This window comes from Emys orbicularis, chromosome 6 (genome assembly GCF_028017835.1).
Source record: "Emys orbicularis isolate rEmyOrb1 chromosome 6, rEmyOrb1.hap1, whole genome shotgun sequence".
Lineage (NCBI taxonomy): Eukaryota > Metazoa > Chordata > Testudines > Emydidae > Emys > Emys orbicularis.
This window is the reverse complement of record NC_088688.1, coordinates 50,931,330-50,948,730: the sequence shown is the minus strand read 5'-3', so window position 1 is coordinate 50,948,730 and position 17,401 is coordinate 50,931,330. Positions and strand designations below refer to the sequence as shown.

At 40.2% G+C, this 17,401-nt stretch overlaps 1 protein-coding gene across 1 annotated transcript in view; it reads right to left on the bottom strand.

Annotated features, from left to right (window-relative positions):
* Positions 1 to 17,089, bottom strand: part of RASGRF2 (Ras protein specific guanine nucleotide releasing factor 2) — a 206,388-nt gene extending 189,299 nt beyond the window's left edge. Inside the window, exon 1 of the mRNA XM_065406010.1 lies at positions 16,805 to 17,089. Within this exon, the coding sequence (XP_065262082.1) occupies positions 16,805 to 17,089 (285 nt within the window). The remainder of the gene's footprint in view (positions 1 to 16,804) is intronic.
* Between the last annotated feature and the right edge of the window lie 312 nt (positions 17,090 to 17,401).

The window sequence follows — 17,401 nt, the reverse complement described above, 5'->3', positions numbered from 1 at the left end:
CACTTGCTGAACATTAGTGATTGTACCAATGTCAAATCTCCAATATAAATAAGGCCTAAAGACTAAAAGAATGGATGAAACTCAAGGAAGAGTGTGTATGTGTAGTAAATAAAACCAGTGGGCCACCACTCTAGGATTTTAAAAGAAATAAACTGAATAGGCTAAAGTGGAATATTCATGCTTTTGCCCACCCTCTCTATATATAACATATACAACCAGAATTAGATTCAATGTTTACTTTACATTCCATCCTCTACAAAGAACTGGATCTCATGATTTAACAGAACTCTGGTTTTCTACCTACATCATTATATAATATAAATATACGGAGCTATACCCAAAGCTGGTGCTACCATTTAGGCCAACTAGGCGGTTGCCTAGGGCGCCAAGATTTGGGGGCGCCAAAAAGCGGTGCCCCCAATTTTTTTTTACATCGTTCCAGCGGCCGCTGTGCTGGGAGGGAGAGGGAGTCTGAGCCGCCGCCGGCAGCCCAGGGGTTCCCCTGTGTCCACGCGCCGCCGGCAGCCCGGGGGTTCCCATGACCGGGCGCGCACAGGGGAACCCCCGGGCTGCCGGCGGCCGCGGACACAGGGGAACCCCTGGGCTGCCGGCAGCTCAGACTCACTCTCAGAGGGGGTAAGCAGCATGGTAAGGGGCCGGGGCCAGGCACCCCCCGACCCCATCCCCCACAGCCCTGACCCCCAGCTCCGAGCCCAGCCCCTCTGAGCCAGGCACCCCCTGACCCCATCCTCCCCACAGCCCTGACCCCCAGCTCCGAGCCCAGCCCCTCTGAGCCAGACACCCCCCCTGACACCATCTCCCCACATCCCTGAGCCCAGCCCCTGTGAGCCGGGCACCCCCGAACCCAGAGCCCAGCTCCCCACCCAGCCCTGGCCAACAGTAGCACCACCCCCAGGCAGTGACAGCCCATTGGTACCAACCATCACCATCACCCAGCAACAGCCCATTATGTAATTGCAAATGTATACATACCATTACAACTTTTAATCTTTTAAAATAATGTATTTAGTGTATTTTCAAATTATTACAAATTAATTTTTGAATGTATTTCACTAGTTATTTTTTACATTTCCAAATACATATTACTATAGTATTGCAACTTTTTTTTATGGAAGGGGCCCCCGAAATTGCTTTGCCCCAGGCCCCCTGAATCCTCTGGGCGGCCCTGGAACATGCCATTGCTCACAGCATTGACTTGGAGGAACTTGTTTCTGAATTTGCTAAACTTAAAGCGCGGAAACATAAATTCTAAATTATAACATGTTACTCTGTGACCATGTATTGTGTATAATGTATGTGATTTATTTGGGGGGGAGGGGCGCAAGGTGGAAGTTTCGCCTAGGGCACAAAATATCCTTGCACCGGCCCTGGCTATACCTATCTCATAGAGCTGGAAGGGATTCTGAAAGGTCATTGAGTCCAGCCCCCTGCCTTCACTAGCAGGACCAAATACTGATTTAGCAGGCCAATGCTCAAACCACTGAGCTATCCCTCCCCCCTACTGTTCAGCACTAGGCAAAACAGAAGTTGCTGAATTATGGATGCATGCTAAGGAGAAGAAATGCTGCAGAAATAAGCTTTAGTCTATTATAGTTGCATGACATAGCTCACTAGCATAAAAATATATACTATACATTAACTGTGCACATTAATTTTCATTGTCTAAGCAGTTCTCTCTTCAGCAGTCTTCTTGTTATACATTATATTCACCAAGTCAACAACAGCTTTAACTCATCTACTTCAAATTCAAATCACATTGGCAACTGCTTTTAAAATAAATAAATAAATAAAACACAACACACACATACACAAAGTAGAAATCATTTCCAAGCTACCCAACAATGCACATCGTACAAATCTTAACTGCTATGGGAAAAGATAGCATTTCATAAAGAACACTAGAAATCTCTGAAAGGAGAGTTTTCCTCTTCCTCTTACTATCATAAAATTCTTAATTATTTTTAATTTGAATTTTATTTAGGTTCTCTGTACTCTACTAGTGAAATATACACTATAGCCAATGCTGTGAGCCAATGGCAAATTTCTTTGGGGGGGGGGAGGGAAGCAGCAGAAATCAGACAGATAAGGCTACTTAAAATAACTTATTTTTTATTCATCCTAAATTTGCCTCAAGGCAAAATAGTAAAATAAACTTCCAAATCACCCTGCAGTTTTTTCAGCCAAGTAATGCTATCATTTTGACCAAAGGCTCTCTCTCAAAATTATACCTTCTGGGTGAAATCTGAGTTTTGCCATTGACTTTAATGGGGCCACGATTTCACACTCTTTCTCTATCTAAATTCTTAAACCAAGCTCATCGCTGTGGAATCTGAGTGCACTTCCACTAATCCCCTTCAATCTCCCATTGCAATTCTCCAGTGAGAATTTTCTTCAGATTAAAAACATGAATTTCATAGAGCAAGTTCCAAAAGATGCATGATATATCACAAAGGTATGGAATATAAAAGGATATGAGAAGAAATTTATAAGAGATTGGGTATTTACGGTATCAGCAATTCTACTTTTTGTTTTTGAGACAGTCTCCTATTCTAAACATCATACATATAAGTAAAAAGGTGAAATTCTCTTTGTTACACAGAAGTCAGTGGGGATGCAGATCTGACCCTAAATAAAGAACCAATGTACACAGCAGTTCCCAGGACACTATATGTGAGTATAAATCCACAACAAAAGTCTATCAGTTATTGCTTACATTAGAACATTATTAAAATTCAAAGTTATTTTAAAAAGGTTAAGGATGGGTTCAAAATCAAATGGGACTTGTAATCCTCCTTTCCAAAATCCCAGCCTATACAACTAGAAAGTTCCAGAGGATAACGTAGAGGCTAGAACTGCCAAATTTATCTGACACATCAGTTAACTTTCTGACCAAATGAAGGGGTTGCAACAAAATACAAAAATGCAGAGGTCTGAAGGGATTAGCTGACGTAGGGCATCAAGATGTCAAAGAAATTCAGACCATGGTGCTCTGGTTGTTTTTGATATGCTTGCTTAATAAAGACCTCACATGTCACTGAAGACGATGGAAAAAATGTTCCATTAAGAACAACAATAATCAAAACTGTTTTGGAAATTGTTGGGAACCTGTCTGACCTTTGTTAAGAGTAAGTTGTTATCATTCAATTTAGACATTTTGCTTCATCTGCAATCATCCTAGAAGTAAAATAATTGACTCAGCACCTGAGTATTATTATTGCAATTAATCTGTCAAGCAGCAGATTCACAGTGTCTCTGTTCAAGTTCTTACATGGCGCTATCACCGTAGTATCCGAGTACCTACTTTCTTCCTCTCCCCCAGGAGTAACCTGGAACATCAAAGAGCTTCCGCAGGAGAACTCACAAGCAAGCAACAGGACCAGGGAACCACGGCACGGGACCAAGAGTCTGTGTAAGAAGCAGGGAGATGAGCCAAGAAGCAGGTTGTGGGTGGGAGGTTGCCAGTGGTAGAATGCAGGGGAAGGAGCCTGCAAACAGGAGGTGTGTGAGGAAACTGCTAGGGGTGAGAAACTGGAGGACAACAGATATGTGTCGTCGTCCCCCCCCAGGAGACCATAAACAATATAACCGAACTCTGGGCAGTGGGACCTACACAACAGTACTTAATTCATTTTCAGTAATGACTGAGAAGCCACCAGGTACTACAGATTATTGGGCCAAGTGGCTGGTATACTTAGTGTACTTGCACTCAAGGTTATTGCTGCAGTATCAGTGTATAAAGTGTCTAAAACATTTTGATGTACTGCTAGGCTTACACCAACCTCATCAAGTGGGGTCAATTAACTATACTTTAGCTCTCACTATGCAGTAGACTTTTCACAGAGAAGAAATTCCCTGATCTCAAAAAAGTGTACAATCCAAACGATGGATTTGACAGACAAGCAGGATATGATGTATAACAGAATGGGGAAGGGGTGAGGAAGGACACAAGTGATTCAAATGTGTTTACACAGTAACTCATTTTGGGCATGCATGTCTTTATGTGGTTCAAACACAATGAAGATATGTCATTTGTTTTAACATTTCTTGTAGGCAATGCCATAGAATTGTGTTTTCAGGAGCAATTTGAATGAGGTGAGGGTGAAGATTTAACAAGCTGATTGTTACAAGACGTTTCTAACATAGAGGCAGCCTGAAAGAAGATGCTGAGGCACCGTAGAATTATTAGTTGATATGAGTATCAAGGTTGGAGCCACTGGTGGACGTGGGCTGAGGAGACACCTGAGATGAGGTCAGACATGTCGGAGGAAGGACAAGAATTTGAACTTAGAGCATACGGGAAAGAAGATCCAGGGAAGTGACTGAAAAGGTGTGGATGTAACAAAGATGAAGCAACAGACAGAAAGATTATTTTGGCATCAGTTTTTGGAAAGATTGAAGGAAGGCAAGGTTAATATCAAAAAGGCCTGAGAAGAGAAAGAGAGTACAGCAGTCAAGGCTGGAGACAACAAGAGTTTGGAATGATGATTCAACAATCAGGACAGAGGAGGAGGATCAAATTTTAGACAACCTGTAAATGAAGAAATGACAGGAGTTGGCCACAGTGGGGATGTGGAAACGTGGGGTGAGGGGCAGAGTTAACAAAACTTACTCTTGATGACAACTCAATTGCCATATTAATTATTATTTGAACTGCAGAAGCGCCTAAGGCCCCAGTCATGAATAAGAGCCCCATTGTGCTAGACACTGTACAACATACATAACAAAAAGTTTATCCAGTGTATATTGAGCCAATATATTGGGAAATATAACTCAGATGACACAGCAACATAAAAATCTATAGTAAATCTATAAAATAAATTATATAACAATATATAATTTATAAAAATCTATAGTAAGTCTATAAAATAAATTATATAAACAATGTAATATAACCTGTAATAAAACCAAAATCAAAAACTGGTAGACTTCAGTGATTATAAAATATTGTTCAGAAAAGAGGAGAAACATCAGTTAGCATAGGCAGCAGTAAGAAGACTTGTTGGTATAACTGCAAAGAGGTAGGGTCCCTGGGATGAATGATGTAAAGTCATTCTCCAAAAATACAGGGAAGAAATAGCAGCAAGAACTAGAAACACATTAGGACATTAAATCTAATTTAACCATCCACTGTGTCTCTTTTGAGAAGGAATACAACATCTCTCTCTCAGGTGCCCAATGTGTCATACTGCATTTCTTGTTCTCTGTCAAGAAAATCAGAGTTCTTCACTGGAAGTCACCACTACTCCTGTAACATAATCTCTCATAATATTCGCAACCAGCTCCACTTGCCATCATGTATGTGTCCCTTGTATCTTTCTCCCACTAATATCTCGAAGAACCATCTTCTATGTCCTGGGATGACCTCCCTGGATCTATGTGATGTGAAGAAACCTCCCTCTCTCCTTTCAAATCCCTCTTTAAAACCCTGTTGGGGGGAGAACTGACACGCTGTACGCATCACAGCTCTCAGAATTTTATGTATAAATCTCATCTTTTTCTTGCCCTGCCTGCCCCGACCAATATTCTCTCTTCCTTTGCCATATATAATTTAGGGCCCAATTCCACAGACGCTTAGTACCAGGCATACTGCTTGCAACATGAGTAGTCCTACTGAAGACAATGGAACTATTCTGAGTAGTGAGTAGACCCAGTAGTAAGAATTTGCATGATAAGCCCCAAAGCCCACTGAAGTCATTAACTTCAACAGAGTATTTCATTGTGTTTGGATCAGGCCCTTCTTAGGGTAGGGATGTGTCCTGTGCTAGTTTAGGGTTGCCAACCCTCCAGGATTTCCCTGGAGTCTCCAGGAATTAAAGATCAACCTGTAATTAAAGGTTATGTCATGTGATGAAATCTCCAGGAATACGTCCAACCAAAATTGGCAACACTATGCTAGTTATGTATACAACACCACACATATTAATCACCACACTATTAATCACCACACTGTATTAATCTAACTAATTTAGGTACTTATATGGCTCCCCTATCACCATAGTATCTGAGCACATCATAAGCTTTAATGTATTTATCCTCACAACAATGCTTCTGAGGTTAGAGAGTGATATTATCCCTGTTTTACAGCTGAGGAACTGAAGCACAGAGAGGCGAAGGAACTTGCCCAAAGTTCCACAGGAAGTTTATTGTGCAGCAGGGAACTGAACCCAGGTCTCCCCAATGCAAGCTAGGATCTTAACCAATTGTTCACCCTTCCTCCAATAATGATGCATGGCCCATGCTGTTAATACACTGAGAGTTACACAAGCACACAAATATGAAAGTAAAGCCCTTCAGACTACACAAAAATAATAATCTATGGCGATATTTGCTAAAGATTTTTTTTTAAGTTGAATCTGACAGCATCCCTTTAATAAGACAAATAGTGAGACGTTAATAAACTATTTAAAATTCTTTTCACTATATGAAAACTATATTTTCTATTTATTTCACTTAAAATCCTTTAAATTCTCAACAAAACATTCTTTCGAACACATGCCTTTACTATATTCAGCTTCCTGGTACACAGCCAAGGTATCTGCCACTAAGCTGCAGAGTACAGCACAGCATTAGGAAAAGAACATTTCTTTTTAAAGCACTTTAATATTAGTAAATGTTATGCATCCATATTTTCATAGATCGGTAGCAATTCTGAGATTGCTCTATCAGAGAGCTTTTTCAGCTCGCTTCACATTCTGGAACCATAATACTGGACACCAGCTTGCTAGTTCTTCCCTCAGGCCACCAAATAATGCACTTATGAAACTTCCATCTGCAGCAGGCAGCACAAATATAAAAACAATTAGACCTAGGAGCTGTAAGCTCACACCAGTTACAATAAGGAATAGGCATCAAAATGAATTGCATCTATCAAGCTAATATAGTCCTATAGCACCTGTAACCTGTGGTACCTAAGGGCTTCATTTGTACCAACATTTGTTGTAAAGCTGATGTTTCTTTCCTCTTTATATTCAAGAGTTTTCTACTTTGAATTGTAAACAAAAAGATTTAAACTGTATTGTACTATAATACCATACTATATTATATCATAATATAAACTTTAATTACATACAAAACATTATATTAAAAGAATGTTAAAGTTGCATAGTCAAAAACTCAGAAGTTATATGTATAAAGACGTTATCTTGTATATAGACTATAAACTTAATTCAGCTCCTTTATTCATATGCATTATATTAATCTTTATACTCTTTTTCCATAGGACTCCTGTCACATACAGTGCACTGGGCATGAATCAGGGCTGTGTAGTAAATACGGCTGTTGTTTGTAGGACTTCTGCCTAATTTTTTTTGGTAGAATTTGGAAGATGGGTAGTGAATGAGGTCTCACAATTAAAGCAGTTGAACACTAACCTAGAGAACAGGATTCTATCCCTGCCTCTGCTGCAGAGTCCCTGTGTAGTAGTAGGCAAGCTAAGCTAGCCTCTTACACTTTTCACATGGGGCAACTAATTGTGTGTTTCTCATTTTCTGGGTATCCAATTTGACATACTGATTTGCTGAACACTCGTGACTGTAACTGAACTGTGATATGAACAAATAAAATGCTACAAATAAATAAATAAATACTTAGCTCTCATATAGCACTTTTTCACCAGTAGATCTCAAATCACTTCACAATCTTTAATGTACTCATCCTCACAACACCCTGTGAGGTAGGGAAGTACTACTATGCCCATTTTACAGATGAGGAACTGAGCCACAGAGAGGCTGAGTGACCTGCCCACGGTCACATGGGAAGTCTATAATGGAGCAGGGAACTGAAATCCAGTCTCCAAAGTCCAAGGCTAGTGCCTTAACCTATAGAATGCTAAGTTCTCTAAAGAATCAGGCCCTATGCTTCTCAAATTGGGCACCCAAAATTAGTTGACACTTCTGAATTTATTGTCTCTATGCCTTAGGCCACATCTGTAAAATGGGAATAAAAATACCACTCACTGGAGTGTTGTGAAAATAATTAACATTTGTAAATCACTCATACTACAGTGATGAGCACCACAATAAAAACCACCGAGGAAATTAAATAATTCTATATTCAGAGGATGGTTTGAATCATGTGCACTAAATAAGACCTGAGACCACATATTGAACAATGAGGATAAAACAAAAATTGGAATATCTGCTCATTCAATGAGCACAGTCCATTGTGTGCAGAGTAAGGTAGGGTTCTGTAAAAAAAACAGTACATGATCATGTAAATAAAGACTTTATCATAATGTATATGCATAAAGTGGCCGAACTAATGTTGCACAGGCAATCTTAATTCTGGCATTTCCTAATTTCTGAGTGCTTGACTTTGCAAACTTAATAATGTTCCTTTAGTGTACTTCTTTGTATGCAATTTCCTAGGTTTTGTAACAAAGCAAACTAAAAAAACCAGAAATTTATCACATGGAACCATATTGACACCGATATGGGTCATCAGCTAAATTCCTCTAAGCTGCGTGGCTGCGCAGCAGGCTATCAAGGACCGTGCAAGGCACGCAGCGGGGAGAGGCACCACCTCCTGTACAGACCAGGCTGGAGCGTGTTTGGGGCGTGTAGTCTCCATGATCAGCTGTGCTCAGGCTGGCACGCTCCCAATGCTGATCAAACAGGAAATGGGATATCAAAAATTCCCAGGGCTTTAGAAGGGGAGGGGTTGTTTCCTGTGTACTTGGCTGCAGTGCAGCAGAGTTGAGAATGATCTAGACTGTTCTCAGTGGTACCAGACGACAGAACAAGGAGCAATGGTCTCAAGTTGCAGTGGGGGAGGTTTAGGTTGGATATTAGGAAAAACTTTTTCACTAGGAGGGCGGTGAAGCACTGGAATGGGTTACCTAGGGAGGTGGTGGAATCTCCTTCCTTAGAAGTTTTTAAGGTCAGGCTTGACGAAGCCCTGGCTGGGATGATTTAGTTGGGGATTGGTCCTGCTCTGAGCAGGGGGTTGGACTAGATGACCTCCTGAGGTCCCTTCCAACCCTGATATTCTATGATTCTATGATCTCCAGAGCGGTCACAGATGAGCATTGTGGGACACCACCTGGAGGCCAATTAAGTCAAATTACACAACGCTGCATCTGCACTACCTCGCAGTCGACCCATGAAAATCGAATTAAGTGCTGCGCCTCTCACAGAGGTGGATTACAGAAGTCGACATGAGAGGCGACTTAGGTAGGCATAAAGAACCCGGTAGTGTAGACACATACATTAACAGGTCGACTTAAGGCAGCTTCCTTTGACCTAACTGTAGTGTAGACCAGGCCTTAGACAAAAGCTAAATTGGGTCGGTCACAGTCCACATTCCATCTTGCTGCCATGGGCAGTAACAGGGAATTAGAGGAGGACCATAGCTGTTCCAACCTTTACGCCCTTGCATAGGAGCACAAGGCGGCACAGGGTGCATGCATGGCCCTGACAAGCACAGCTATTAAAAGATTCCAAGCTCATGCACAGGAGGTGCATGTGCATCTACAGTGGGATCCACACTAACATATTCTCAAAGAACTCTTGAATTCAGAATTGTCAGTTTTAAAAAGATTTGCACCACTGTTCAGAAAGTTCCAAATCAATCAATAGTGATTTTAGCACATGTGGACTGATTTGGTCCAAGTTTTATATTTGGCTAGCTGCTGAAAAGACAAAGAAATTGGTAAAAGTTCATCAGTATTTAAGGGCTGATAAAAAAAATGGTATGGTCTAACTAGTTAGTAGACTAGGAACTTGTTTATTGTGTTCTTGTGTTTTACTAAGAGAATTGTAAGCTTTTTGTTTTGAACACCTGTACCTTATGTTTGAGGAATAGATGTAATCAGGGAGTGAAATCTCATAATATGTGTTTTGTGTTCATTTTATAAAACCTTTGTGAGTTTTTTAAGCTCAAGGACACTGTCACAACTACCACTTTGTGTGGTAAATATCTTTGTGTTGTGTTGTTACTGCCTCTACATTTATTGCAAACAATCTGATCTCTGCCATTTCTTGACACCTGTAGTTTATCCTTATGCCTTGGTTTGCAGTTTTAATTTGATGCATTTTCATTCTTTCACTGACTGGTATTTCTCGTTTTTGTTTGAGAAGTAGTTTTCACTAGCTCTGCAAATACGAATTTGCCAATTGACATTCTTGTGTGGGATCAAAGTATTTTTGAATGACATTGTCCAGTCATTTGCTTTCCTCTTCATGTTCCCATCAGACATATTGTAAATATCCAAAGGCCCTGGGTCTACCACATGCAGCAGCATGGAAAATTTCACCCTCTCTGATTTTACTGAAACACCACTTGCCTCAAGGAAAACATGGAAGTGGTACAGGCATCTCCTCCAGTACTCTGCTGTGTTCTTTTCCAGACTGAGGCATTGAGGTGGTGTCATTTGCTCCACTTTAGTTTTCCTCTGAGTGTGACATGATCAGGGTTGCCACTAACAGATGTGATCGTGCATTCCCGGCCCTAGTCACTTGACATGGATTAGAGTTACAATAGGTTAATATCCCCGTCACATGACAGGGGTCAGTATCCTCTGATTCCCCACTTATTATTGTTACACATATGAATTCTATTAATTTTGAAAAGGGAAACAATTTAGAAATTAATGAGTTCTACTAATTAATTTATTTAGACTCATTTCTGGGACACATAGCTCCTCTAGTGGTGTATATTAGCAGGTAGCCTGATTTGTAATGATATAAAATCAGATGCACTGATTTTAAAGTGTGAAAAATGAGCATTTAAAGATAAAATTTAACATTTCTGTTATATTAAACACTTGTGGATATAGCTGTGGCTTTTCCTAGTCATTCTCCCATCATATAAAAATATTCTAAACAAACAGATATATTCTCAGTTAAAAATAAATGAAGAGTCTGCACTTTTCTGCTTGGTTCAATCAATAGTGAGATCACATGGGTTACATTTTTCTATTTTTATACTGCCTGTTGCCTGAAGGCCAGGTGGCATATTGTAAGTTCACTTTTCAATTCTATATGAAGAGCCACAGGCAATCTCTTGTAATGTAACTTGCATTAAAAGGACAGCAGTGTCAGCAACTAATTTTTAGACTGCTACTTGCAATATATATATATACACACACACACATATATATATATATATTTACATTGATGTATTTTGTGAACTAATGCCCACAGTCTAGACTGTTATATGACACTCACTGCCATGACATCTGGGGATACATCAAGGACCTCAGCCTGCAAACCCTTACTCATGTAAGAATCCCTACTTACTCAAAGAGTCCCAGTGGGCCCTTAATGCTTGTGAGGAACATCAGTCGCCACAATAGAACTAATATCAGTGAGAGATTTTTGGTGTTTTTTTTTTTAAATAAGAGCACCTCCTTTGGCAAAGCCAATACATTAAAAGAAAAAATAATTTGTAAATTTCATTTTCCATCCCAAGAATATTTTCATTCCAATAACATCACCACTAACTCTCTACATTTGTTGGTACAAATGAATCACTGTCATTTCAATGGACAATTGACATTGAGAGGCCAAATTAACTTACTCTTTTTAAATAAAGCAGGACATTTCTCGTATGTGGGCAACATCACCTGGACTATGCTTTGGACCATCCCAGGAAACTATCCAGGCAAAAAGACTTAAGAATCATGGACAATATTATACCTGAAAAGGCAATTGATTATGATGGTCTCTTCTGAATACAGAATGACTGAATTATGGGTATTGTTATGAATTTATATTGTATTACTTAAAAAAATTAAATGAGCATGGTAAAGTATGGGCTGATGGCATGTGTCTTTTTCATTATTTCAAGAACTGTATTTATAATAAAGAGGTTTCACACATCATATAATTTCTCTGCCCTTTGTAAATAGAAGCACGGCAAAACTAAATAAATATAGAACTACAGGCAACAGTAAAAATTCAAATAATTGGATTTTCTTAATCTGTGGGGACACAGACTTAGTACTGCATTTAAATTTTGTTAAGTGGGAAAAATATTATTTCAGACAAGGTACAAGAAAAGAGTCATCCCACTTTTCTTAAATCATATAGAAAAGCTAACAGCTTAAAATATTTTAAGATTCTATTTTTTTCAATGATATAAAACTACATTTTAAACGTTGAGCTTAATCCATATACAGTTATGAAACAAACTGTAATTATATAGGTATTGGCCCAATATAGTCTATTTAGAATAACTTGTATTCAATATCCATACTTCCATAAAGTCCTTTTTCTCTAAATTGAATGAGTTTACTGGACCACAAGTTCTATTCTCTAGTGAGGCATTGAAGAACAGTTGTGTTTCATTTTAATTGTAAAGAGATTAATCACCCACAGATATGAAGTAATTTTTCTTTAATGACCCTCTGAAACATAAATAGATATTTTCTCTCAAAAACATAGTCATAGTGAAGTATTGGCATGCCAGGAGCTGCACCTGTTTCTGGTTTATGGCTTGTGGTTCTATTAGGGGTGGGAAAGAAATATTTTAACTTAAATCAGACTTTAAACTTTTCAATGTGTAATATTTTCACATTCAGATTGGTGGCTTACAAACTAAGCTATTTCTATATTATCATGTTTTAAATAAACCTGTTTTAAAATTAATTTAAAATAGGATTTAATAGAGGGAGATGACTCTCATGTGCAGAAGTTATTTATCAAAAAGCTCTTCTAAAATTCAAAGTTTTGAGCTCAAAATATATTGTGGAAAGTTAAAAGCTCCATAAAAGGTCATTATAAACACAACTGAATGTCCATTTATTCATGGATTAGATAGTTTCTTTAATATTGAATCAGGAACTACACTTTTAAAATAATTTGTATTGAAACAGGAGGGGAAATATTTTTTAAAAGTCCTCCCACTGCTATCACTAGGCAAGAGCCATAAAAATTGCATACACAATATCAGAATTATTAAAACAATGCCACAAGTCTCTAATACATTATAATAAAAAGTGGAGCATTAAACTGAAGGCATTCAGTATACTCTAGAAATTGTACAGTAGTTACTGTCCTTGTGTAATAATCCTCTGAGACAGATTGGTGGAAGAGCCTAACAGCACTAGTATTGGTTAAAATGTGGAATCTTTAAGCTGTTTGTGTTTGATGGGGGTCAGGGAGTGTGTGTTTACACATCTGCACATAAACATATTTGCTGGCTGAATTCACCAACACTGATATTTTCCCTGCTGAAAACTTAACTCCAAAGATCTTATCTGATACATGACATTACAAGCAAGACTATCAATTCAGTTTCTAAATCAAAAGGATATGCAAAATAACTAAAAGAAAAATGAAACAGATGTTTCTTCTTTTGCATGCATCTTCTATAATCCACAGTAGTAGAACTGATAGAAAACAAATTCCTTTGTCAAATGTACATTGCAACTTCATCTTTCATTGACTGAATGATAAATGTATTAATCAGCAAGTTGTTGCAAACCACATGAGGTGCTGCATGCACCGCAAATGCATATTTCCCATGCTATTGAACATACTTTCTACTATTTCAATGGAATATCCAGTGAAATAACTTAAATAGAAATATTTTCCTCAGCAGCAAAATAGTTAATCTTTAAAAAGGCTCCCATTTATATATTGTACTACAACCTCCTTGAAGCGATCCAGAATTTTTACTCATTTTGATGCATCTCACTATTTTTGTCATGACATCCCATACTCCAACTTCTCTTTTTCATGGTCTACTGCAGTTACCCACCTGCTTTAACCCTAAATCACCTAGTAAGATAAAATCTAAATAGACAAACCAAAGCATAAGTGCAAGCTGTCATAAATGAATTATGGATTAAAAAACTGTCCCCACACCTCACACTGTCTAATTTAGGATACTATATAACACCTATCATTGTAGTATCTAAGCTTCCCAGGTAAACTAAGTGTGTAAGATAAGCTCCCTTTTCTTGAAGGAGGTGATGTTTTTTAAAATCTTCTCTCCTCCCCCTTCTGGAGAACAAGGCTCTGCCTGGGAAATAATTCTTTTTAAATCACCAAATAACATTTTATCTGCTCATGGAAGCAACAAATACTTCTGGTGAAGCTGGCCTTGCACAGGTGGAAGTGAAAGTTTAAATGCTGAACCTTCATTATCATCTGTTTCAAATAACTTTATACTCGTATTTTATGAAAACAGAGGGCTCAGATTTTTCAGTAGTATTTTTTTTCCCCTCTAATAGGATGGGTGCATCAAGGTAGGTGCCTTGAGAAAGAAAAAGAAAACAGAAGCATTGTACCGGTTTAATGTATTTTCAAATACTTTTTTGTTTTGTTTCACACTGAAAAATATAACTAGTTCTTAGAAAACACACTAGGGTTGCCAACCCTCCAGGATTGACCTGGAGTCTCCCGGAATTGGCATCGATCTCCAGGTGACTATTGGAAGCAATCCGGGAGATTTTACTAGGATATTTTAAGAAAATGACATTACATCATGTTGGGGGGGCGGGGTGGGGAAATCTCCAGGAATAGCTTACATCAAAGTTGGCAACCCTAAAACACACACATTTGTGTCTGTATGGATACTTATCACATTTGGAAGAGAGTTTAAATGATTTTAAGGAGGTACTGAGAATAAAGTGATATTATAGGGCTCCATATTTATTACTTTCAATAACTCCATATCAGGTTTGTTCATTTTACAGGCTAAAGGAGAATTTTTCTAACTGCCAGCCTTGCAAACTCAAACCAGGATCTGAAAACTCTATCTGTATTCTTTCTCCCTTTCTAATCTTCAATAAGCATTTTTGCTGACAAAACTTAGCAATTTAGTTGATGTTTAAAGCAGGATAGAATCCAGCTTGCTCTCCTATACTTTTGTAGTGCTAAATGCATTTTAAAAAAACACTTTGTTTCTGTCAGTAAAATAAACATGACTTAAAGAGACCCAAAGAGGAGATACATAAAAGGTGCTGCTTTCACACAGTTTTCTATGCACTTTAAAAACACTAGTTATAGAAACATAAGACAGTAAACCCATGAAAAGATTGGGGTGGGGAGTCCTAGAAGACTAACATTAAGGAATAAATGTTTATTTGAACCAGGGATTCCCATACACTTCAATTACCCACCCTGACAAGATTATACATCAAAGAAGCAAGCAAAAGAGTTCTATTAGTCATCCCAATGTGCATATGTTAATTTGCATAACTAGGTATATTTTTACCTATAGCTGTTGGGTGAGTTAGATAAGCATGAAAATATCAATGCCAAAAGGACTATAAATAAATGGAAAGTTAAGACAAGGCAGCAAAAGAGGAGATGCTTTCTGAATTTAGCTCTCCTAACACATATATCAGTCTAAACAAAGTAAATGGACTAGAAGATTTTCATAAGCTGAGAAAGGTTTATTCCTCTCTCATAACAAATGCCTGAGTTCACCTGGCACCTTCCTCTTTGGAAGTAACCAAACTTCTCCAAACCAGTTTGACACCTGTTGATATCTTCTGTCAAGCACAGATGAATCAGCACATGCCACATGCAAGTTTAATGCACGTCAGCAAAGAAGTGAATAAAAGGACACCAGAGTTTCACATTAGGTGCATTATCCTAAAATAGAGAAGGCCTAGAGTAGAATATCTGATTCATTACTATATAGCGTAAGTACAGTGTCCTCTTATTCATTGTTTTGAAAGATGTATGTGATGTTCAACAACACGCCAAAAACAAACAAAAACCCAATACCCCATAGCTTAAGAAGTGTCCACTTTAGGGACCAGATCCTGCAACTCTTACCATACAGGAGCTGTCCTTCACTCCCATGAGTAATCCCACTGAAGTCTCTGGTTTTGTTGAATAAGTAAGGAAATGCAGGACTGGACTATAAAGTTTCATGATTTAGTTTCCATTACAGTTTTGTTCAGCCTTAAAAATATTACACAAATATTGGTCTGATTTATTCCCCATTACAACCCCCTTCCACTGGGGATTGCATGGTGCGTACATCATAGTATAAATTGACTATGTCTACTTTTTCTTGGTCCTTCCAGTAGCTTCTTAGAATAGGTTTCACTATATAACTAGCAGGGTTTGCCATTGCCCAAAAATGGAATCTGATTAGTTTTAAGGCTCATACACATTGTTGCGACACATTTATCCCGGAATTCTTTATGTGTTTAGGTTGGCTCTATTGGGTATGTAGTTATCTCCCTGAGGTGCCCGGGCTGTAATTCCTCAGTAGTGGAATATCATTAGTTCATGACATTTTAATACTCAGGCACCTTGTATAAAGCATGTAAGTGCAACTACTGGGAAGATGGGACAGCTAAAAGACCGGGGACATGTCTCTGCCCTAGTTTATATGGACAATGAGAACATCCAGAGTTACCTTAGGGTCATTAAAAAAAAAGTTTGGAAGAGATAAACGCCCATGCTTCAGGGCACAAGGCAAGATCTCTTGCCGCCTCCTCTTGAAACAGCCACTGTCAGAGGGAGGATACTGGAATGGCTGGACCCACGGGTTGGATCTGGGGTGGCAGTTCCTATGCTCCTAGGTTTTTACTGCCGTGCGCAGCCCCTCTAGTTACAAGGCATACGCGTTTTCACTCTGAGTTGCACCGCTACTTTAGATTGGTCTAGTGACCCCCTCCACCCACCTAGGGGAGCTGAATAACGGCAGCGGGTGTTCCCGGTCCATGTTGAAGCCCGAAGGAAATAGCTCGGGGAGCGCTGCTGGATGAGGGAGGCTTGGTTGGGGGTGAATGAGCCTATGGTGAGGGCGGGGGGCAGACCGCACCAGAGAGAAGCCCCGTGCATATGGGATGAGTGGGGAAGGGGGCTGGCGGTACCTGCTTGTCTAGCGCGGTGTCCTTGGCGCTGCAGGCGGAGGCGCCCTTGGGGGCCGGCGCCCGCTCGCAGTTGCAGCCCTCCAGCATGTACATGCCGGCGGGCCGGGCGCTCTGCTCGCTCTCGAAGTAGAAGAGCACGTTCTGGTAGAGCGCGAACCACTTCTCGTGCCAGCGGCTGGTCTCCGCCGTCTTCTTGCTCAGGTAGCCGCGCTTGGTGCCCTCCTTGCGGGCCAGCAGGGCCAGGTACAGGGCGTGCCCCTCGTTGTAGCGCACGCTCTTCTGCATGGTGCCTGGGCAGCGGGCTGGCCTCCGCCGCCTCCTCACTGCCCGCCCGCCCTACCCAGCATAAGGCAACTGCCGCCGGGCGCTCACAGCCCCGCCGAGCCGCGACGGTGCCTCATGGGCTGTGCCCGCACCGACGGCCAGCTGCTGGCCGTGGCGCTCCGCCCGCCCGGCTGGGGGCTGCTCTCGGAGGAGGCGGGACCGGCGCTGGGCCCCTCCGGCCGGACGTGCTGGCGGGGTCCCGCGGCTGCTCTCCCGCCTGCGGGATGCGGCTCAGCGCCGCGGCTGCTCTCTCCTGGCCTGCGGGTGGGAAAG